The 23,564-nt window shown below is 35.0% G+C and overlaps 1 protein-coding gene across 2 annotated transcripts in view; it reads left to right on the top strand.

Annotated features, from left to right (window-relative positions):
• The window catches only part of fer (fer (fps/fes related) tyrosine kinase), a 45,299-nt gene that overhangs the window by 5,391 nt on the left and 16,344 nt on the right, over positions 1 to 23,564 (top strand). Inside the window, exons 2-15 of one of the 2 annotated variants that reach the window (XM_051109203.1) lie at positions 1,128 to 1,406; positions 1,603 to 1,776; positions 5,247 to 5,346; positions 7,333 to 7,516; positions 10,106 to 10,243; positions 10,382 to 10,501; positions 10,749 to 10,871; positions 13,487 to 13,676; positions 17,394 to 17,489; positions 17,595 to 17,798; positions 17,950 to 18,072; positions 22,933 to 22,989; positions 23,164 to 23,279; positions 23,447 to 23,541. In XM_051109203.1, the coding sequence (XP_050965160.1) occupies positions 1,197 to 1,406; positions 1,603 to 1,776; positions 5,247 to 5,346; positions 7,333 to 7,516; positions 10,106 to 10,243; positions 10,382 to 10,501; positions 10,749 to 10,871; positions 13,487 to 13,676; positions 17,394 to 17,489; positions 17,595 to 17,798; positions 17,950 to 18,072; positions 22,933 to 22,989; positions 23,164 to 23,279; positions 23,447 to 23,541 (1,930 nt within the window). In that variant the 5' untranslated portion in view covers positions 1,128 to 1,196. Of the gene's footprint in view, positions 1 to 1,124; positions 1,407 to 1,602; positions 1,777 to 5,246; positions 5,347 to 7,332; positions 7,517 to 10,105; positions 10,244 to 10,381; positions 10,502 to 10,748; positions 10,872 to 13,486; positions 13,677 to 17,393; positions 17,490 to 17,594; positions 17,799 to 17,949; positions 18,073 to 22,932; positions 22,990 to 23,163; positions 23,280 to 23,446; positions 23,542 to 23,564 lie in introns of both variants that reach the window. The other variant, XM_051109204.1, reaches the window with a different exon arrangement.

The raw sequence follows: 23,564 nt of genomic DNA, 5'->3' as shown, positions 1-23,564 counted from the left end.
TGCAAGCACTGGTAGGGTGAGGTTATTTAGTGGAATGTAGACGCGATGATAACAAGGTAAGAATGCTTTACGATGCTTGAGTTACATAGTTATTCAAAACTGATCAGGGTGTTGAGGTGTACACAGATCTTTTTTTGTATGTGATGCTTGGATGCACATGTCCTGAGTGTGGCATTTATTTAAAAAAAAGTTTGCCATTGGTGTTTATTCATTTATGATATTTATTTTTTAGAAATATATTATTTCGAATTTTCAGAAGTTGTGTGTATGTGTATATATGTATATATATATATATATATATATATATATATGTATATATATATATATATATATATATATATATATATATATATATGTGTGTGTGTGTGTGTATGTATGTATATATGTATGTGTGTGTGTTTGTATATATATGTATGTATGCATATATGTATATATATGTATTTATTATATTAAACATTTATTTAGAAGAAACTATAAAATAACAAAAAATGCAGCAATAACACAATAAAATCATGAAAACATAATAAAAAACATGATTTTTGGAAATTAAAAAAGGAGTTATCCATTTTTGCAGGTAAACTTCATATAAGTAAAATCATTTATTTATTATAATGATATTAATTTTTACAAATATATTATTTCGAATTTTCAGAAGTTTTATGTGTTTAGTTAATTAAACATCTTTATTTAGAAAAAAATATCTGTCATATTAAAGTCATATGGTGTGACCCACATGCAAAATAAAAACAGGAGATGTCGTCAAACAGATGATCCCTGCAGAATGTCAATTAGTCTCTTATAATATATTTTTATGACAACATATGGTTGGTTTTGGTTGTATAGTGTGTGGCTCACCAAAACCGTAATGATGAATTAATCACTTATGAAGTTTGTACAGAAGTAAAATAATAGTACATTTAAATTTAAACATGTACACTGACATGTTGTCATGTAAGAAAAATATACTACTATTGTTCTTGTTTTTTTGTTACGTGTCATGAGTCATTACATTTAAATTTTTATTGAAAATGATACAGATGTTTTTCAAAACCATATGAAACCAACCAAAGAATAACTTGGCACAACTAATCAGTCATTATCTCTACCCATATCTTCTCTCTCAGCAGCAGTAACAATGCAGACCTGAGCAGCACACCTCATTGAGCGAGAGAGAGACCGCGTGCCTTGCGAGCAAGATGGGGTTCGGCCGGGACCTGCGCGACTCCCACGACGGTCTGATGAAGCTGCAGGACTGGGAGCTGAAGCTGCTGGAGACAGTGAAGCGATTCATGACCCTACGGGTGAAGAGCGATAAGGAATATGCATCACTACTGCTAAACATCAGTCAGCAGGTGGACAAGCATGACAACTCCTCTCAGATCCACTACGTCAGTACTGTCTCCAAGGTAATGGTCCACAGCTGCATTATGGGTAGACAGGTGGAGTTGATGCTTTTGATTTTTATATGCTCAGAACTACTCATTCTGCAACCCGCTGTCTCGCCTTCTTAATCTGTTTATCTCTTTGTTTGTTTCTCACACTCACTCACCTACATTTCTTATTCTATCTCTCTGAATCTTGGTATGTGGTTTTTGTTATCAGTCGTGGACTCATATGGTGCAGCAGACGGAGCAATTGAGCAAGATCATGAAGTGCCACGCTGAGGAGCTCAACTCAGGGCCTCTCCACCGGCTCACGATGATGATCAAAGACAAGCAGCAGGTGAAGAAGAGTTACCAAAGCCTCCACCAGCAGATCGAGTCTGAGATGCACAAGGTGAGCTTTTGTGTGGATTCAGAGAACATCACTGGCCCTGTTTACACCTAGATTAAGTAGGGCAGGGGATATAAATCAATGCATTGCAAATAGAGTAATGATTCTGCATCAGTTCTGAAATTTTCAGAATGCATCGCAATTCTCTCTCAAGTCAATGCTGAGCTTTGTTTTTTAACAGCAGATGGCACTGCATGCTTTAGAAACAGCTGTAGTCTACTTGCTTCCTGTTTCTTACACACACTTGAACCTGAAATGATCATCCATAAAGTTTAAAAAGCTAGGGATGTGCACTACTACTAATTTTAAAGTCGATCAAACTGAAATTTTGTAACTGACTAGTCTAAAAGTAAGAAACGTTCAGTTGTTTCATCAAACTGTGAAAATTTACAACACTGACGGCAACAAAACCAGCAGACTTCTTCTTTCTCCATCTCAGGTAATCTACTTTATATATTTTCAAGATATAGAGGTGCACAGCACATATACATAACAATCTTACACCAACACTTCACATAATTACGTGTAAATTTAACTTCATTTTTTTTTGTGCATTTGTTTTGGTTAAAAAAACAATGTGCTGATGAAAATGCAAATATCTCTGACATTAGGTGGCGCTTTTGGGCAAGCAGAAACACAATGGTTTTCTTGGTTACCCTGTAAACACAACAGCACTGCATTGATAAATGCTTTTATGCGCATAGATATTTATAGCTAGATGGCCTTTTAGCGGCTGTTTCTGTTGGCTTCTATACACTAACAGTCAAAGGTTTTTGAACAGTAAGATTTTTAATGTTTTTTTAAAGAAGCCTCTCGTGCTGACCAAGCCTGCATTTATTTGATCCAAAGTACAGCAAAAACAGTTCATTTTTAAAAATATTTTTACTGTTTAAAGAAATGTAAGATGTTATTAATTCCCGTGATTTCAAAGCTAATTTTTTCTAATTTTTTTAGCATTCTGGCATCACGCCAGTCACATGATCCTTCAGAAATCATTCTAATATTCTGATTTGCTGCTCAAAAAAACATGTACTCAATAGATAATATCAGTAATAATGTTTCTTGAACAAATCAGCAATAGCAAATCAGCATATTAGAATGATTTCTCAAGGATCATGTGACACATATTGATGCTGAAAATGTAGCTTTGGTCACAGGAATAAATTACATTTTAAATTGTATTAAAATAGAAAGCAGTTATTTTAAATGGTAAAAATAGTTCACAATATTACTATATTTTGGATCAAACAAATGCAAGCTTGGTGAGCAGAAGAGACTTCTCTTACTGTTCAAAAACTTTTGACTGGTAGTGTATGTAAGCTGTCCGCCAAACAGAAATGTCAAAGCTGGTCCATGAACGCTCAAGAGCAATTTGCTGGTGCATCTGCACTGCAACTGTAGTTATATGCATATATGAATATCTATATCTTCAGTAGACTTCAGAAGATGCTTTTGCTAAACTAACACAATACATCAAGATGAAGCCGTTAGCTAACAAGGTATTTAGAAAGAGGTACTTCAGTTTAAAAACCTGTAATATTGAGTTAATAATACATAGTAAAACACACACTAATACATTCTTACCTATGAAAGTTTATGTAGTTTCTCCTGAAATTTCAATTTAGAAGGTTTTTATGAATAGTGTTGTTGCTTCTTGAAACTCATTGATTTTTATTGTGATGGTGAATGTGTCTGGAGTAGTCAAAAGTGGCATCTACCTATACATATCTATGAATAAATGAAAATAACATGGAAAAAAAGTTAACAAAATCTTTCTGAAGAAAGTTCATAATGTTTTTTCCCTTTAAAGGAGAAGTCCACTTCCAGAACAAAAATTTACAGATAATGTACTCACCCCCTTGTCATCCAAGATGTTCATGTCTTTCTTTCTTCGGTTGTAAAGAAATTGTTTTTTGAGGAAAACATTTCAGGATTTTTCTCCATATAATGGACTGATATGGTGCCCCGAGTTTGAACTTCCAAAATGCAGTTTAAATGCAGCTTCAAACGATCCCAAATGCGGTTGTAAACCAACCAAGGAAGAAGGGTCTTATCTAGCAAAACGATTAGTTATTTTCATTAAAATTTAAATACTTTTTAATCTCAAACGCTTGTCTTGTCTTGCTCTCCCTGAACTCTGTGTATTCTGGCTCTGACAGTTAGGGTATGTCGAAAAACTCCAATCATACTTTTTTCCCTCAACTTCAAAAATCATTTCAAAATCATCCTACATCGCTGCAAAAGTACTGACCCAGTCTTTGCAAAGTGAACATGCAAAGAAGATCAAACACCCTAAACAAAAAAAAAGAAAAACTGTGATATAGGACAATTTTGAAGCTGAGGGAGAACATGAGATGGGAGTTTTTCGACATACCCTAACTGTCATGAACCGCAAAAAAATACAGTTCAGGCAGCGCAAGACAAGACGAGTGTTTGACATTATAAAAATAGTATTATTTTTCTTTTTTTAAATTGTATTAAATTGTATTATTTTTCTAAAAATAACCGATCATTTCACTACATAAGACCCTTCTTCCTTGGCTGGGATCATTTACAACCACATTTGGGATCGTTTGAAGCTGCATTTTGGAAGTTCAAACTTGGGGCACCATAGAAGTCCACTATATGGAAGAAAATCCTGAAATATTTTCTTCATAAACCATAATTTCTTCATGACTGAGGAAGGAAAGACATGAACATATTGAATGACAAGGGGATGAGTACATTATCTGTACATTTTTGGACTTCTCCTTTAACCCGGTAAATACGCTTTCACATACCTTGCTTGTCTTCCAAGTGAACATTTATGAACAGACACTGAGTGGCATGGGGAAAAAAAAAACATGCATGCAAGGTTTGAGGTGAAACAAAATTAATTTGGTATTTCTCTCCAGATATCCATGTTTTAAAATAATGTATTATTTTTAAAAAGTAACATTTCGACTAGTCTAATAGTATTTCTAACGTTGACTAGAAGCAGCAGTTCCGTGCATTCAACTAGTCGGCTATTCTTGCACCTCCCTGCATTGAATAAAGGTATACTTGTGGTCTAAAATTTTTTGAGGTTGTTCACTTTCGACCACTTCCAGAGTTAGTCGAAAACGCATTTGAGTGGATTGCTTGTGAGAGTAGATGCTCACATAGTCCAATGTATTGTAAAAATTGTAAATTTTTGAAATCGCCATTACCATTTGTATCCTTTCCATTCGTTCCTTTCTCTCTCACTCTGAGTCTGAGTAATTTGTTCATTTATTCAGTCATATTCATGCGTCACACTCTCGTAAAAGTGATGTGGAGTGTGAGGAAATCTAAAACACGTGGTCACATTTAAAAATCATGTTAAGACCAGGTGTAAACGGTAGTTTGTCTCAGCTTATCACTTGTGATTGGATGACTGAAAATGCATCGTAATACCAGGTGTAAGCAGGACGAGTGTGATGGCTCTGTTCTGACTTGGCTTCTGTCCCTCACAGGTAACCAAAAGCGATCTTGAGAAGTTGAAATGCACCTACAGGCAGTTAACTAAGGATGCTGTTTTAGCAAGAGACAAATACAAGGAGGCTGTTGTAAAAGGTGAGCTGTTTATTCATTCTCTGTTTTATCAAACAATTTGTTCTCTCATTTTATCAAATAATAAATAACCGATTTGTTATGATATCCGATTCTCCACAAAATTACTCTTATGAGCCAGTTATTTTTAGTGAGTCAAATTAAAATGTTTTGGGTTTTGTTTAGGGCTGAAATGATTTCTTAAGTAACTCGAGTAACTCGAATACAAAAAATTTGTTTAGTCCATTTACTGTAACTACACACGGAACACTGTGTTTTCCCATGGACCGTTATTACTGACGCACAAACCGATAATCGCTGGACATATTTAAGACCGTAAATTAATGGTGGTTAGTTACAATGTCCCTAAATTAGCTATGTTTTGTGAAAGACTAAGTGCCATTCATGTTGATTGTCTCATTCTCTCTCTGTGACAAACAGAAAGTTAGTCAATATCAAACGAAGAGTGCCTCAGCATGATTACAAATGTGATACTGATTTGATGCAACAATTCATCAATAAACAAGAAGTTAATATTAAGATACTTAGATTTTAGATACCATATTGCCTGTTTTTGCTCTATTTTGCCAACAAATAACCATTCCAAACACAGCCACAACACTGTTTTGCATCTTTGAGCAACGTGAGTATATATATGTGCATATATATGTGTGTGTATATATATCTATATCTATCTATCTATCTATCTATCTATCTATATATATCTATATATCTATATATATATATATATATATATATATATATATATTTTTTATTTATTTATTTATTTACTTGACAGGAAGTAAGTGTGACTGAGTGTGACTTTGACTGAGGTGCCAAAGCTCTTTGGAAAAAATGCACAATTAATCCACACATCTCCAGTACAGCATTGGAGCAGTATTTTAAACTAAGCGCATCTCATCATTCATCACATTCTGGAAATCACATGGCCCAAAATCATGAAACGTCAATTAGACAGGAAAATAGGAAAATACATCATTTAAGCAGGCAAGTGCTCAAGGGTAAAAACCACAAGTGCTGGTATTGGGAATGTATTTTTAAGAATGTCTCTGTGCCTTTTTTTGTAAAAATAAAACGCAGTAGGGGTTCAGTGTTGTTGTGGACCCCATTAACTTTCACTGTATGGACAAAAGAGTTGGAAACATTCTTAAAAAAATATCATCTTTTGTTTCAACCTTTTTGAGCACAGGCAGTATATTAAAATAATTCAATAAAATAATTATAAATCATTTAAATAGTTAAATTCAGTAACTCCAGAAGATTAAATAACTGAATATTATTTAGGTTTTAAACTTCTACACCAATGCATGTTTTTTAACTGAATAGTAATTACTACCAATAAAATATTTTAGAGCTTGGCATAACATTTTAGGATTTTATTTGTGACCCTGGACCACAAAACGAGTCATAAGGTTCAACTGAAATTGATGTATGGTTTGTTAGGATAAGACAGTATTTGGCCGAGATGCAACTATTTGAAAATCTGGAATCTGACAGTTTAAAAAAAATAATAAATATTGAGAAAAACACCTTCAAAGTTGTCCAAATGAAGTTTTTAGCAATATATATTAATAATCAAAAAGGAAGATTTGATATATTTACAGTGGGTAATTTACTAAATATCTTCATGGAACATGATCTTTACTTAATATCCTACTGATTTTTGGCATAAAATAAAAATCGATAATTTTAACACAAACAATGTATTTTTGGCTGTTGCTACAAATATAGCCATGCTACATATTCATTTTTGTTTTAGCTTTATCTTATGCTTGTTTTGTCTTATTTTAAGTCATCTTGGAAGTTTGCAAAGGCCTCCTAGGGCCCCCTCATTGAGCATTAAAAACCAGTATCGGTTGACCACTATTTACAACTACTTGTATAACAAAGCTGAATTTCTCAAAGGCTTGGACAACACAAGCAGGTGTTCAGGGGGCTCCTCCTTTGCCTTTCATCTCACCGGAACTAACACTTCTCTCTCCCCTGCAGGCAAAGAGACTGAGAAAGCCCGTGAGCGTTACGACAAAGCCACCATGAAGTTGCATAACCTGCACAACCAGTATGTGCTAGCGGTGAAAAGCGCACAGCTACATCAGGAGCACTATCATGAGACTGCACTGCCTCTGCTGTTGGACTCCCTGCAGAAGATGCAGGAGGAGATGGTCAATGCACTGTGAGTCCACCAGAGTTTTTTTCCACTACTAGGTATTCCTGTAGCTCAGACGGTAGCGCAAGGCGCATGTGTTTGATTCCCAGGGAATGAATGAACAAATAAAATGTATACGTTGAATGCATTGTAAATTGCTTTGGGTTAAAAAGTGTCTGCCGCTTGTCATTTACCGCAGATAATCATTTTTAGCTTGCCCATCAGTTTTCAAAATCAAAGGCAACATAATGCATTTTAAAACTCCATCCTACAGGTACCAGAAGGTTCAAAAGTAAAACTATGAAGAACCCATGTTGTATCTGAACTGTGAAATTATCTAAATGGTCATTTTTAAGTTAAAACTATTTTTCTAGGTGTAGGAAAGAACCTAAATGCTGAACTGAAGAAAATGTTGTCTAGTTAGGATTTGTGAAACTTAAATTAGTATAAATACTGATCCGTTTTCTAGTTTAGTTTGCAACTTTTTGAAATTCTATTTAGACAAAAAACACATACACACACATGTATTATTTTGAAAATAGTCTGTAATTTTCCTTTCAGGCTCCTGACGATTTTAAGCATTAATAAAATTATATAATTTACCCTACTGTTCAGAAGTTTAGAGCTGGTTAGACTTGTTTTTAGAAAAAGTCTCTTGTGCTCATCAAGTATTTATTTAACAATAATACAGCAAATACAGTAATACTGTGAAATATTATTACAGATTGAAACAACTATTTTCTATTATAATATATTTTCAAATGTAGTCAATTTATGTGATTATAATTCATTACTCCAGTCTTCAGTGTCACATGGTCCTTCAGAAATCATTTTGATATGCTGATTTGATGCTCAAGAAATATTGCTTATTATTATCAATGTTGAAAACAGATGTGCTGTTTGATATTTTGACGTTTTAGGACTCTTTAATGAATAGATGGATAAAAAATGTGCATCCATTTTGAAAAAAAAATCACTTTGGATTTTTTAAAGTGTCGTTTCTGAATAAAAGTTACTTAAAAAAAAAAATTTACTGACCCCAAGTTTTGGACAGTATGTTCATATTTGTAAGCACTGTACAATTTAATAACAGTATACAATTTAAGCATATAATAGTTATATCTGTAGTTAAAATTAAAAGAGTTAAAAGTTAAAAAAAAAAGTTAAAAAAGAGTTAAAAAAGTAAATTTTTTTTTTTTTTTTTTTTTAAAGAAGTCTCTTCTGCTCACCAAGCCTGCATTTATTTGATCCAAAGTACAGCAAAAACAGTAAAAATGTTAAATTTTTTGACTGTTTAAAATAACTGTTTTCTATTTGAATATATTTTAAAATGTAATTTATTCTTGTGATCAAAGCTAAATTTTCAACATAATTACTCCAGTCCTCTATAAATCATTCTGATTTGCTGAAACATTTTATTATTATTATTATTATTATTATCAATATATTTAAAACAATTGAGTACATTTTTTTCAGGATTCTTTGATGAATAGAAAGATCCAAAGATCAGCATTTATCTGATGGTATAAAATAATTTTATTTAGCAAGGATGCTTTAAATTGATCAAAAGTGATGATAAAGACATTTATAGATAAATGGTGTTCTTCTGAACTTCCTATTCATCAAAAAAACCTGAAAAAATTCTGCTCGACTGTTTTCAACATAATATTAATAATAATAATAATAAATGTTTTTTGAGCCGCAAATCAGAATATTAGAATGATTTCTAAAGGATCATGTGACTGGAGTAATGATGCTAAAAAGTCAGCTTTAAAATCACAAGAATAAATTACATTTTAAAATATATTCAAATAGAAAACAGTCACTTTAAATAGTAAACGTATTTCAAAATTGTACTGTTTTTGCTGTACTTTGTATCAAATAAATGCAGGCTTGGTAAGAAAAAGATACTTCAAAAAAACATTAAAAATCTTACTGTTCAGAAGCTTTTGACTGGTAATGTATATTTGAATAAACTTTTGAGCACTGACATGAGAATTCAGCTTCCTCTTGAACTGTGGAGGGCAGTGTAGTCCTGCCATTGTACTGTGTCTGGGTGTTGTGAACTCTTTGGACCGCCACGTGTATTTAAATCTTTTCTTGTAGACATTGCGCAACCAGTGCAGCTACACTAAAAACCTTGCTGCATGATGTAGCCCCAAACCAATATCTCATAGCTTTCAGAGGATTAGCAGAGAACAGAAGTCTCTTTAGGTCTTTTCTTTCTACTTAAGCTGTTTTTTTAATCACAGAGTTTGCACTAATCTGAAGTAGAGGTTAATCCTCATGAAGGAAACAATTGCAAGAGCCTTCTGGGATTGATTTAAAGCGCACCACTGATTTATATATGACCGTTCAGCGTGGGTCAAACAACCATGCAAAAGTTTCTTCAGTGTTGGAAATAAAGTCAGGGCAAAGTTAGGTATTCAGAACCACTGATTAGCTGAACTGTGAAAGTGATCAATAGTAGATTTTTAGTTTTTAATAACAAAAAAGCAATAGATTTGTTCAAAACTCTACCCTTTAGTATGAGCGAATAGATTAACTCAAACAATGGACACATTGTATGGACACAAACAATAATTTTCATGTTTTTTTTTCTTTTTTTAATTCTAGTAAGGGGATTCTGGAGGAGTACAGTGAAATCACCAGCCTCTTAACAGACGAAATAGTGAAGGTCCACAAAGAAATACACACTTCCATCGACCAAATCGATCCGCTGTCGGAGTATGACAACTTCATCGAAGTTTATAAGTAAGGCACTTGTGAATAAAACGTGCAGATTGATTATAATGTGTTGTAGGTGTCATTTATTTCTATTGAAATAATTTTAAAAAATAGAGTATGTATTGTTAAATATCTTTGAGATCTTTTCCATTTCTATTTCAACAGATCACCAGAAACCAAAGAACCAAATGTAGAATTTGATGCAACGCTATTAGAAGAAACAGAGAATCTTCAAGCAAATGAGATTCTGTGGAATAATTTGACAGCAGAAAATTTACAAGCAATGTGAGTGGATCATTTCTTCAGTCAGCGTCACTTAATAGCTGGGTGTTAGATGGAAGATTTGCATGAATGCTTCAGTCAATATGTTTGGTAATAATGCTTGGTAATTTTAGTTGAACATTAGTGAGTATTAGTATTTTCTACAGTCACCATATTCAGTAAGCACAGCTCATTTTTACACTACCAGTTGTTACTAGGAGACTTGATATGGCAGATAAAGTGTTAAAGATGTGTGTTTGACTAATCTCAGGCTGAAGTCCACCACAGAGGATCTGCTCCTAACACAGCAGAGTCTGCGCAGCAAAGAGGAGCTCATGCTGGACTTGGAGAACAAAATAGAGGAATCTACCAAATCATATGAGAAGAAATCAGAGTAAGACAATGGAACTCCTTTAACTACTACACAGATCATACAGTTGAGGTCAAAAGTTTATATACACCTTGCAAAATAAGAGGGATCGTACAAAATACATGTTATTTTTTATTTAGTACTGACCTGAATAAGATATTTCACATAAAAGATGTTTACATATAGACCACAAGAGAAAATAATAGTTGAATTTATAAAAATGACACCCGTTCAAAAGTTTACATACACCTGATTCTTAATACTGTGTTGTTCAAATGCTCACTGATGCTTCAGAAGAAAAAAACAATGCATTAAGCCAGGAAGTGAAAACTTTTTGAATTTAAAGATCAGAGTAAATTTAACTTATTTTGTCTTATGGGAGTTATGTAAGTATCTTCAGTAGCTTCTGAAGGGCAGTGCTAAATGAAAAAATGTGATATTTAGTCAAAATAAGAAAAATGTACACATCTTCATTCTGTTCAAAAGTTCTGGCTCCTAATGCATTATTTTTCCTTTTGGAGCATCAGTGAGCAGTTGAACTTTCTGTAATAGTTGCATATGAGTCCCTCAGTTGTCCACAGTGTGAGAAGATGGATCTCAGAATCATATAGTCATTGTTGGAAAGGGTTCAAATACACAAAAATGCTGAAAAACCAAAGAATTTGTGGGACCTGAAGGATTTTTCTGAAGAACAGCAGCCAGTTTAAATGATCAGGACAAACTATCCTGAATTCAACTATTATTTTCTCTTGTGGACTATATGTAAACGTCTTTCATGTGAAATATCTTAGGTCAGTACTAAATAAAAAATAACATTCATTTTATGTGATCCCTATCATTTTGCAGATTCTGCATGGTGTATGAAAACCTTTGACCTTAACTGTACTGATGTTAATTTACACTAATTGTAACTAGTTGTGTTTTTAATTCAGGAGTTATATAATGTCAAGCAGCAGGGGCTTTTTTCACTGAAACCATTATTTGACTGAATTTCCATTCATGGTCATTCCTGCTTGAGTGTTCTCTCTGTGTTAGCTGCAACAATGGATGCAGTAGTGACGTGTGGAGAACTCAAGTGTTTCCATAGAGATTCATTAGGCTGAGCAGACCAGTCTGTGTTGACCTCAGCACCTCTGTGAAGATGAAAGGACTCGGGCTGATGGAGCTCAGTGAACTGTGCTGTTGTGCTGGATAGATGAGGATTTGTCCAGCTTCAGCACATTCTTTAAGGTCTGCTGGGTAATCCAGTACAAGAGATGCTGATATAATCACCTCTGCAAATGGGTGGCAGTGCTGCTTAGCTCTACACCTGAACTTCCCCTTGCCAATGTAGCCAACTAAACTTAATACTTATGTATGTTATGTATGTGCTCTGATGCCATTCTCTTTTGTACAAATGCGTCTTGGTTGTAGATAATTTTTAATATTTGTTAAAGAGGACATATCATGAAAGTCTGAGTCATGAGGGGTCTGCATCTACCTACCCAGAAAACGCTTGATTTTGCTCCCACTGTGACGCCGTCATTATGTTTTTGCAAGCGACAACGGTGTACCAATTCTAACGCCATGGCGAAAGTTCGAGCAAAGCATGCTAACTGTTCTGTCGCTGGCTGCACAGACGAGCACAGAACACTATTTAGAGTCCCAGCCTTGGAGGAGACAAGTGGATTTATTGATTTATTTACTGTATATTATGCTCCTGCCACACAAATCTAATATAAACATGCTATTTCTTTTTCAGCTGTTCACATTCACGGACATAACTGAGTTGTGCATTTTTAACATAAACTTGTGTGTATTTGACAGTTTAAGCACAGTAAGACATGAAAGAAAGTTTAGTGCTTAGTTTAGTACTCACATGCCATGTGACAGCCGCTTTCTGTGCGCGTGCTTCAGATGTGTGAGCTCAGAAAACCATATACCATAAGTTTAAACTAATATGGTTTTAAACCGCATGATTTCAGTGTGATAAACATGATAATAAAAAAAACAGATGTTTTTTGTCAGAGTATCCGAGGTATGGACTGTAAAGGCACAGCCCTATTATGGAAAAGGGGGCGGGGAGCAGCAGCTCATTTGCATTTAAAGAGAAATGCATTAAAACGAGAGTGTTTCTGCTTCCACTAAAAAACAGGCATTTTCAAAATGATATAATAATTGATCTGTGGGGTATTTGAGCTAACACTTCACAGACACTTGAGACTTATATTACATCTTGTAAAAGGGGCATAAAAGGTCACCTTTAAGGTTGTAGGATATTTTTCTCTCCTTTTAGAAATCAGAATAAAGCAGTTTGCCCTGTTTTACACCGTGGGCATATTATATCACTGTCCCAATTTTTGCTATGCAAAGCAAATTGAACTCAAGTTGAAAATTTACATTTCAATTCATGACATTCTGTTGTAATTCTGTGTGCAGTGTGAAACAGGCCTCATCAAATTTAATGTGTTAATGGTTAAAATGGTCAAAAAAATGCACAAATTAGTTGCATGCATTTTTTAAAATTGCATTTTGTAGTTAAACAAATAACCTTGACAGTGCTTCTTCCTCTGACATAACATTCAGAAAAAATCCTTAAAAAGAGATTAAAAGGAAGCGTTCATTGTGAATTGAACTGCGTGATCTTTCTCTCTTTTCAGTGTGGTGTTGTTAATCAGTCAGAAGCAGTCTCTGGAGGAGTTGAGACAGACGGTCCAGCTGCTGTGCTGTTCGGAGGCCAAACTAATGGCACAGAGAGAACTACTAGAACAGAAGATGCAAGAGAATGAGGGCAAAGAACCACCGCCTGTCGTCAATTACGAAGAGGACGCCCGTTCTGTCAACTCAATGGTAAGGCTACATCCCAATTTCGCACACTATCCTTTTTTTAAAGGTTACGGCCATTTGAATTTGTGAGTCCCAAGTCATAGCATGTTAAAATAGTATGCCAAAGGTGACCAGATGGTGTACTATTTCCGGTGGGTTTTGAATTGTGTCCGTGCTTGCTCATTTGAGCTTATATTAGCTACATCCCAGGAGTTTGTGACAGTTCTCAATGAACTTTTACTTGGTGCAAAATCCAAGGTCAAAACTACTATAGCAGTCTTTAAATGTATAAACCTAAGAGTTAAAGGGGTCATTTCATCAGTTAATGACTTTAGTCATTAGGCTTAGTCAGTAGGCTTTTTGCTTCAGGCTTTCATGAAGTGCCGATGACAAAAAATGCCATGGCAAGATATTTGTGTACTTGTACTCATTAAAATGCCCCGGTACTGAATACAGGTACCATACAGCATGTGTACAGTGTTTATGTAAAGTCAAAGAACCACCGACAACAGAACAAACAGAGAGCACAGTGTTTCCCACAGACTTACACTCTTCCCCCGGGGATATATAGACCAATTATCCTGTTTTTAACATTTGGGATGCACGTGCAACATGGTTGCAGAAAACCTGGGAGAGATAGCCTTTACGGCTAGAGAATTACACGGATACAGTACAAAATATTTAGATTTAAAAAAAAATATAGATTATATTGATTAGCGGTTATTTTCAAAATGTTATTCACATATTACAAGAGCTTGTCACCAAGCAATAAGCACTGTTGTTCAATAAAATTGACGTTGGATAGTAGGACAGTCTTACAGATCTGAAACAGGGATGACGTTTTTTTGTGGGCAGTTCAAGTGGCAGTTTATGGAGCCATGGAATAAAAGAATAAAAAAGGTAAATTTGATTTTATGTTTCAAAATTCTGACTTTATTTTCGCAATTCCGAGATTATATCCCACAACTCTAGAGGAAAAACAACTCGTCATTCTCTCTTTTCCCCTCGGCTCAGAGTTTATATCCCACACTTCTGGCTTTTTCCCCCCTCAGAATTAACAAACTCACTAGTTTATTAGTATTGGTATTCTATAAAAAATATTTGCATTCCAATTTTGACATCAAAAGGCACAAAAATATTTTTTTTCTCTTATTCCATGGATTTTACCCATTTACCTCCATGTGTTACCAGTGTTTTTTTGTTTTGTTTTGTTTTTTTTTTTGCATCCACTATGCACGCGCAGCTGCAAGTTATGTCACTGTGACGTCTGCTCAAAATTGGTCTATACTGGTTCACATATACAACTCTGCGTGTTTGCTCCGCTAAACCATCAGTTGATTTTTTGCGTTGGTCTGAATGAAAACGCAGATTCGTTCTTTGCCACTAGCTGCCGCTTTTGGAACAGCAAAACACTAGAGCCACATTTTTTTTGAAATGTGCAGTGCTCATGTTTATTCATCAAAGTCAAAGCCTTTTGAAAAATCTGTTTGTGGAGGTCAGTTTTAATACTGTGGCGGGCTGCCACAAATAAATCAATGTATGGGAAACAATGTAGCAAATTGGAAGTTTCAGAGATGTCTGTGAGATGCATATATGTAATTAACAGAATATTAAACATAAATTCAGTATTCTGTTGCATGCGCTTGATTGTTAATTGCTCACACAGCACAGACATGCCATTTGGATTCATTATCAAAGCAAAACATCACGTGATTACTGTGCCGCTGCACTAGAGCAGCTCTAAATGTGTGCTGTACTATATATATATTTTTTATTATGCTTGTACAAGGCATAATTGTGTGTGAAAATATTTAAAAGAAACATCTATTTGCTAAATGAATGATGTCAAGTAATATGATTCGTATTCTAATATTCTTCATATTCTACCCAATATTTTTAAAAACGCAGTCAGTATCAGCAAGTGCTAAAAAATGAAAGTAGCTGTGCATCCATTGATGAATTGTTGGGGAAATGACAGCTGTATTTAAGTATATTAATAGAGATAGGGTAAATGGTGTTTATTTTGGTTATTTCCCCTAACAGACAAGTAACGCTCGTTAGCTGATTATGTAAGGAATAATCAACAGTTTGGTGTGCATTAAAGGATTTTAAATTAACAACGTGGAGGCTAATAATGTTTGCCTCCACGAAGTTCATTTAAATTCTTCTAATGCACGGCAAGCCGTTGATTATCCCGCTTATTCCATGGTCATTTGCCAAGTTATAGACAAGTTAAAAGTAGTATTTGACTGAATGGGAAAAAAAGAGTTATTTTCATCGGTTATGACACGCAGCTCCAGCATTCAGCATAGTGCAATACGATCTCTCTCTCTCTCTCTCTCTCTCTCTCTCTCTCTCTCTCTCTCTCTTTCTCTCTTTCTCTCTTTCTCTGTGCGTGCATCAATTAAGCAGCGCATTAATATAGAACGGTGATTAAACTGACTTGGAACTACCTGTGCATTAATCGGTTTTACTGCATACCTGCCAGCCAATCAAAATCCAGACATTCCATGGAATAATAGCCATTAACCAACAAGATTATCTTAAATTAAATCAAAATCTGTGTGACTCCTTTTGTAGTCCTAAACTGTTAATGGACTTCCACGCTCAACATCACCAGGACATCACTTCAGTGTATTTTTTTCCCTCTTTTTCTATTTTTCTTTCTTTCTTTCTTTTTTCTTTCTTTCTTTTTTTTTTTTTTTTGCTCTAATATATACTAAAACTGTATATGAAGAGTTCCAATGCAAAAGCCTTTAAAAGCCATCTTGGAAAAAAATGAAATAACGATACTGAGTGAATGCTCTCCACACATAGTATATGATCATCAAGTACTGTAAATGCGCTGAATCCCAGCCTCAACCCATTCAGAAGTACCAGTACTTAGAAACCTATACATAGTAGCCAGAAAGAAATGCTAATTTTAAAGAAAAACGTCACACGTACTTAGAGGCTTTTGCATCTGAACTCTTCATATATTATAGTCAATATATTATGGACCTTATTTTAATTTGCACTTTGCAAATAGCATGTGTGTGGTCCGTAGTCTGTGCAAATAAACAAGAAATAAAATCTTATATTTCAAACTGTTAATAATTGCTGTTTCGTACAAGTGAATAATATGCTCTGAAATGTACGTTAAATCGCAATTACTGCCATACTGGGTTATAATTTAACATGGATTAGTCTTTACTAACAGTAATTTTGACTTATTAAACTGCATCCCAGCACAATGTTAATATTTGTTAAGTGTAATATGAAAGTACACTTTGTTTTGACATGCTGCTGGTGTCGAAGTTGGCTGAAGAGGGCAGTGTGTTCTCAATTTTTGCTGCCTTTTTTGCTAGTGCGTTGATGCACAGTATGATTGATTAAGATTGTTTTAAATGAATAGATTCACTGCAGGCATTTGTAAATTAGATTTATTTTCGTCCTCTAAAAATGTGTCTGATAAATTCTTTGAATTTTCTTTTCAAAAGTATGCATGCAAATATACTCGAACACAGTGTATGATTTCATACACAAAGTGTATGATTTCTCTCTTATAAAACCATATTGCAGTGATACAAAAACTGTAGCGTTACAATGATACAGTGTCCAAAAATGTTTTGCTATGCACTATGTCTAAAAGATACTGCATACTTGATTTTTTTTATTTCACTGAAATTGTTTTTTAAAGCTCTTTGTGCTTAATGAATGTGCTGTGAAACTTTTGTCATTGAAACATGCATTATATTGCAGGATAAAAGCAAAGACAAGGTATCGAAGTTTGACACCCTCAGACACTCCATCGCGGGAATCATCCGCTCGCCCAAGTCTGTACTGGGCTCGTCATCAGTAAGTTTCAGAACCGAGTCTTTGCTTTTTCCATCAACACCTGCTCATTTCTGCCTGACCTGTCATATTCTCTGCCCTGACCTCCTTGTGTTTGTTCCTCTTCAGTTTTTTGATGTGATACCCACTAGTGAAAAACCGCTGGGTGAGCAAGAGTGGTATCACGGTGCCATTCCCAGGACAGAGGCGCAGGAGCTGCTGAAGCAGCAGGGAGACTTCCTGGTGCGCGAGAGCCACGGCAAACCTGGAGAATATGTGCTGTCTGTATTCTCAGATGGACAACGGAGACATTTCATCATTCAATTTGCTGATGTGAGTATATGACAGAAAGGTGTGCACAATGTCATTATTCACCCAAAGAATATTTTTGACAATGAGTGAAAAAGGAAGTATTTTATTTTATTTTATTTTATTTTATGAGCTCACTGTACTGTCTGAATTCTTTTCCCTTTTTTGTCTGCAGAATCAGTACAGATTTGAAGGCACTGGCTTTCCCACCATCCCACAGCTCATAGAGCATCATTACACAACTAAACAAGTCATCACCAAGAAATCTGGGGTTGTGCTCCTGAACCCTGTCATAAAGGTGAAACATTGTCTCTCTTTTCATTTTAACAAGCTGTTCTCTCAGTACAGTCATTTGATATCTCTTCACTTCTGAAGCTATCACTGTATTTCCAATATGCAGCCATAAAATTCCTTATTACAGATATTCGGATGGTACATTGCTCATTTTCTCTAATGTGTGCAGCTACATTGAACATTAAATTGATGTTGTGCAGTGCAGTTCCCAAATCAACCTGTCTTGCTGTTGTAAAGTCCTGTGAATTGGTGTGTGTGTGTGTGTGTGTGTGTGTGTGTGTGTGTATGTGTTGATTTCTGCTTGGCTACGGAAAAAGATTGTAATGGTTTAGAAAATATCAGTTTGAACTCCTTTCCTGATGGTGGTCCACACTGGCTGGATTCCCCCCAGGAAGTGTGTGTGTCTATATGTGCATCCGTCAGGTCGGATGATTACCTGCCATGCTGTTCCTCTGATGGGTTTTTGATGACAGGGGTAAAGCACCTCATCCGAGCATGTTGACTGAAATCACAATTGTGGTGATGCTTCTGCTGTGGCATGCAAGAAACACTATCAGACCCCTGTAAATGCTGGGATATGTTCATACTGTGTAGAGCTGCACATTTAATTGACATAAAATCTAAATCGTGCAAAACTGTTAAAAAATTTTGGGTTAGTAAGATTTTACTAAAAGAAATCAATACTTTTATTGAGCAAAGACGCATTAAGCAAATCAAAAGTGACAGTAAAGACATTTAGAAGAGGTTTCCATTTCAAATAAATTCTGTTCTGTTTAATTTTCTTATTATCAAAGAATCTGGGGGGAAAAAATCAAGGATTACACAAAATTATTAAAGTATTTTCAATGTTGTTCATAATAAGAAATGTGCAGAAAATCAGCATATGTGACCCTGGACCACAAAATCAGTCATGTTAGGAGATGACAATATTTGGCTGAGATACAACTATTTGAAAATCTGAAATCTGAGGGTGGAAAAAAAAAATCACAATATTGAGAAAATCATCTTTAAAGTTGTCCTAATGAAGTTCTTAGCAATGCATATTACAACCAAAATGATATGTTTTGATCTATTTACGGTAAGAAAATTTACAAAATATCTTCATGGAACATGATCTTTACCTAACATCCTAATGATTTTTGGCATAAAAGAAAAATCAATAATTTTGACCCATACAATGTGTTTTTGGCTATTGCTACAAATACCCGTGCTAATTAAGACTGGTTTTGTGGTTCAAGGTCACATATTAGAATGATTTATGAAGAATCATGTCATACTGAAGACTGGAGCAATAAATATAATAAATAAAATAAAATAATATATAAAATGTTTGAATATTTTCAAATAGAAACTGTTATTTTAAATTGTAATAATATTTCACAGTGCTACTACTACTAATATGTCCACCTTGTCAGGTTCTCAGAGTTTGGCTTGTTTTAAAGTGGTATGCTGTTGCATTGTGAATGTAATTATCTGTTTTCATATTTGCATATTTCCAGACATTTCTAACCATTGGCACTGGATAATTTTAGCAGATTTGGAGTGAGAAACATTCTGAAAATTAAGAAAAACATTATATAATAGCATAATAATCAGAATTTTGTTAAGGTAAATATAGCTGCAAGCAGTGATTACCAGGGTTCAAACGCTTAAGGCATTTAAGCACAGAAGAAACATACACTACATATTATTTAGAAAAGGAAAGGATGTGACGTGTGGCCAAGTATGGTGACCCATACTCAGAATTTGTGCTCTGCATTTAACCCATCCAAGTGCACACACACAGTAGTGAGTAGTGAACAAACACGCACACACACACACCATGAACACACACCCAGAGCAGTGGGCAGCCATATTGCTATCGCTGCGGCACCCACGGAGCAGTTGGGGGTTCGGTGCCTTGCTCCAGGGACTCACCCCCACCTTCAATCCCTGTTGGACCTGGGATTTGAACCTGCGACCTTTCGGTTACAAGCCTGACTCCCTAACCATTAGGGAAAATTTAATTTTCAGAAAATCTATGTGATGGTAAATTATAGAATATGTTTTTTAAAGTTTATGACTGATATAGCACCAGCTGTGCTCCAGTCTCCCTAAAACTTTGCATGCTTGTTTAAAATCAGTGTCGCATGTGCTTTCCAGATTTCGTTAAGTTTTTAGTTTTCGCTTGGGTTTTATAGGCTTCTGGGTGTATAAACGACCCCATTATAGCTTCCAAAAATTGTAAATTTGAACTTTTTTTTTTTTTTTAATAATTATTGACCTAGAGAGTCCAGAGAATTGTATCGCAGTGTTTTTATTTCCAGATTGAGCTAAAATCTAGGACTAGTTTACAAAAGTACAATTTCTTTTTACAATTTCTCAATCATTTTACAAACGGTTTGATTGACCGCAGTGGTTCTAAAGGCAAAGTTGTCCAGAACGAGAAGTTCTATCATATGATACGAATATCGTGCTTATGTGTTGAAAACCACACAATGTGCAGTGGTTTTACGCCCTTGAAAAATGTGATATTGCCCCCCCCAGTCGCTAATTTCTTTCAAATTTCTCACAGACCTTTAGGGTCGTGAGTCAAACAGGCCCATTGAGTTTCGTTTCGATTGAGCTAAGTTAACCTTGTCTAACAGGCGCTTAAAGTTTATTGGCCTATGGTGGCCATGGTTTTTGAGATGCGCAAATGTCCTTATTGCCTTGTGGCACTTTGGGCCAAGATCGTGTGTACCAGTTGTCATGTTGATAGGACAATCGGTTGCGTGGTTATGGCTGTTTTTATGTTTTTTGCCTCTTTTAGCACCACCAAGTGGCCAATCTCCACGACTTTTTTTTTTTCATGTGACCTCAAATTCAACTCTTACAAACACATTGTGATTTTGGTGAAAATATCATTCCATTCAAAAGTTATAGCCGTTTTAATAAAAGCGGCCATGCCTCTTTTGGATGTTTTTTTTTAATTTTTTTTTATCTTGGCAGCGGCAGCAGCAGCATGTTAATTGTTTGTTTTATCACAGTTAATATGTTCCATTCGGGCAATTTTGGCAGCCCTAGTAGACAGACAAAGTGTGAAATGAGAGCATTGGAACTAATGTACGCTGTCTAAAATACTGTTTTGAGGCAGATACTGCTGCTTGTTTTATTGTTTCGGTTGTGGATTAACATGAGTGAAGTGAATTATTGTCCAGTTTAATGTTCACACTGCAGGTCACTCATCTTCTTGATGTTTAGAATAATGGTTCTTTAATTGATGCCATTATCAGTGTTGTAGTAAATGTCTATTCTCATTAGCACTGCTGTAAATGCATTTTAGAATGGGATTTTTCTTTTTTTAATTGTCTGAACCTCTTTAAATCCTCAAACGTAGCCTACAGTGCTACATTCGTTATTTGTGTCAGTAAAAGCAGCTTGGGTCAATGTTCATTTAATCACAATGAAAGAAAATCACAGACAACTGCATGCATTTAAAAGCCTTTGGAAATGACATTTTGCAGATTGTGCAGTCACATAATGGCCTGTGTGTATATTGCTCTTTGTGTATTGCTGTTATCATTATAGTGTTTTATTTTCTAAATATACAGGGCTCGAAAATAAGGAGTGCCCGATGGCCCGGGGCCAGCGTAAAGACGCTCGGGACAGTTGACGAATCTGTCACTGCTGCCGCGTCCTCATGAAAGTTTATCATTTGCATGTTTTTTAACCTTGTTAATTTAAAATTTTAAGCGATCACAGAAAGACGTGTCTCTGACGGACAACTAGCCTACAAAAGTATGTCAAAATACTCGTCTTGACGATTAGCTTTGTAGCTTAGCAATGATTAATCCATACTTAATTTATACAGTGCAGTATAGATCTACCGATCATATTTCATCCGATCTCTGTTCCGGGCTTGCACACAAACTGCATGCAATCTTTTTTCAAAATGCCATGTGTGTGTAAATATTACGAACTCTTTAGACATCCGTTAACAAATGACAGAGATGCTGAAGATGAACGCAAAGAGGGAAAAATACTGTAACAGGTGGAGCTAAATCATGGTTCACAATGCGCGAAATATTGGAAATATTATTGAAAAATAATAATATAATATTATAATATTATTAAATATTGAAACTGTGGTTTATGTGAATGCATCTCTGAAGGGAGCTGACTGTTTTAAGAAAAGTTTACATGGCGTTTTCTTTTCATTTGCCTCAGTATGACGTATTTAAAGTAGCGTTCATAAGCCCAGCGGTACATAGAAACGTAATATCACTCTATTCCAAAAGCGCCATCTGCTGATAAAGACTGAGTTTGCGTTCTTTCAGTCTTAATAATTACACATTTTTTGAACAAATAATGTTTGATCTTTAGTTAGGCTAGTAGGTTTAGGTGTGGTATCGAAATTGGAATCGAGAATTGTACAATTTTATTTTGTATGTAAAATTTGCTGTCATATAAGCTTATTTATTAAAATAAAAGATAACATGAGTCAAAAACATTGATAACAGCAACTATTCATTTTTTTTGTTTTTGTTTTTTTGTGGTAGGGCCATTGAAAATTTGAACCAAAGGCCTGACCGGGCCAGTAGAAAAATCCTGAGTGTGGAGCCCTGAAATAAAATAAATAATGTAAATAAAATTCAAAGTAGAATTCTCACAAAAAAAAGGTTTTTAGAGATCTTCAAAAGATATCCCAGAATGTCTCTGTCTATGCGAATGCTTTTGGAGAATGAGGTGATAATTGCATCATTATCATTCATCAGAGCAGTAGCACAGTGACTGACCCACAGGACGCTCAGCATCTCGCTTCAGTTTGTCTCTGCACGAGTCATTAGTTCATTAATGAACAAGTGTCAGAAAGATAATTTACTATTTTTGTTTGTTTGCTCAGGATAAGAAATGGATTCTCAATCATGAAGATGTCATTCCTGGAGAACTCCTTGGGAAAGTAAGTCCACATCTATGCTTATAATACTCCCTTGTTTTTTTTGTTTTTTTTTAATGTTTCTATTTCAAATAAATGTTGTTCTTTTGAACATGATATTCAAAGAATCCTGAAAAAAAAAAAAGTTAATTTTTGTTTTGTACACTGAGAAATGCTTTTGGACAAATGTTTTTTTAGGGAAATTTTGGTGAGGTTTTTAGAGGAACACTGCGAGATAAAACCCCGGTGGCTGTGAAAACTTGTAAGGAAGATCTACCACAAGACCTCAAGATAAAGTTTCTCTCAGAAGCCAGGTGAACCCACATTCACTTTTGTATGCTTTACGTCACACTTGTTCTTTATCTCATTTCTCAAACAACAGGAAATAAAGTTCGCCTCATTCATATTCTCCTAATAATAAAGATGAGTGATGAAATAATGTGGTCATGTCCGTATTCATTTATGCTTTTTCCACCCCTAGGATCCTGAAGCAGTATGATCACCCCAACATTGTGAAGTTAATAGGCGTCTGTACCCAACGGCAGCCCATTTACATAGTAATGGAGCTCGTACCAGGTCAGTAAACTGGATCTTTGCTT

This window comes from Labeo rohita, chromosome 5, assembly GCF_022985175.1.
Source record: "Labeo rohita strain BAU-BD-2019 chromosome 5, IGBB_LRoh.1.0, whole genome shotgun sequence".
Lineage (NCBI taxonomy): Eukaryota > Metazoa > Chordata > Actinopteri > Cypriniformes > Cyprinidae > Labeo > Labeo rohita.
Note: the sequence above shows the minus strand (reverse complement) of the source record. Positions and strands in the feature narration are given on the sequence as shown.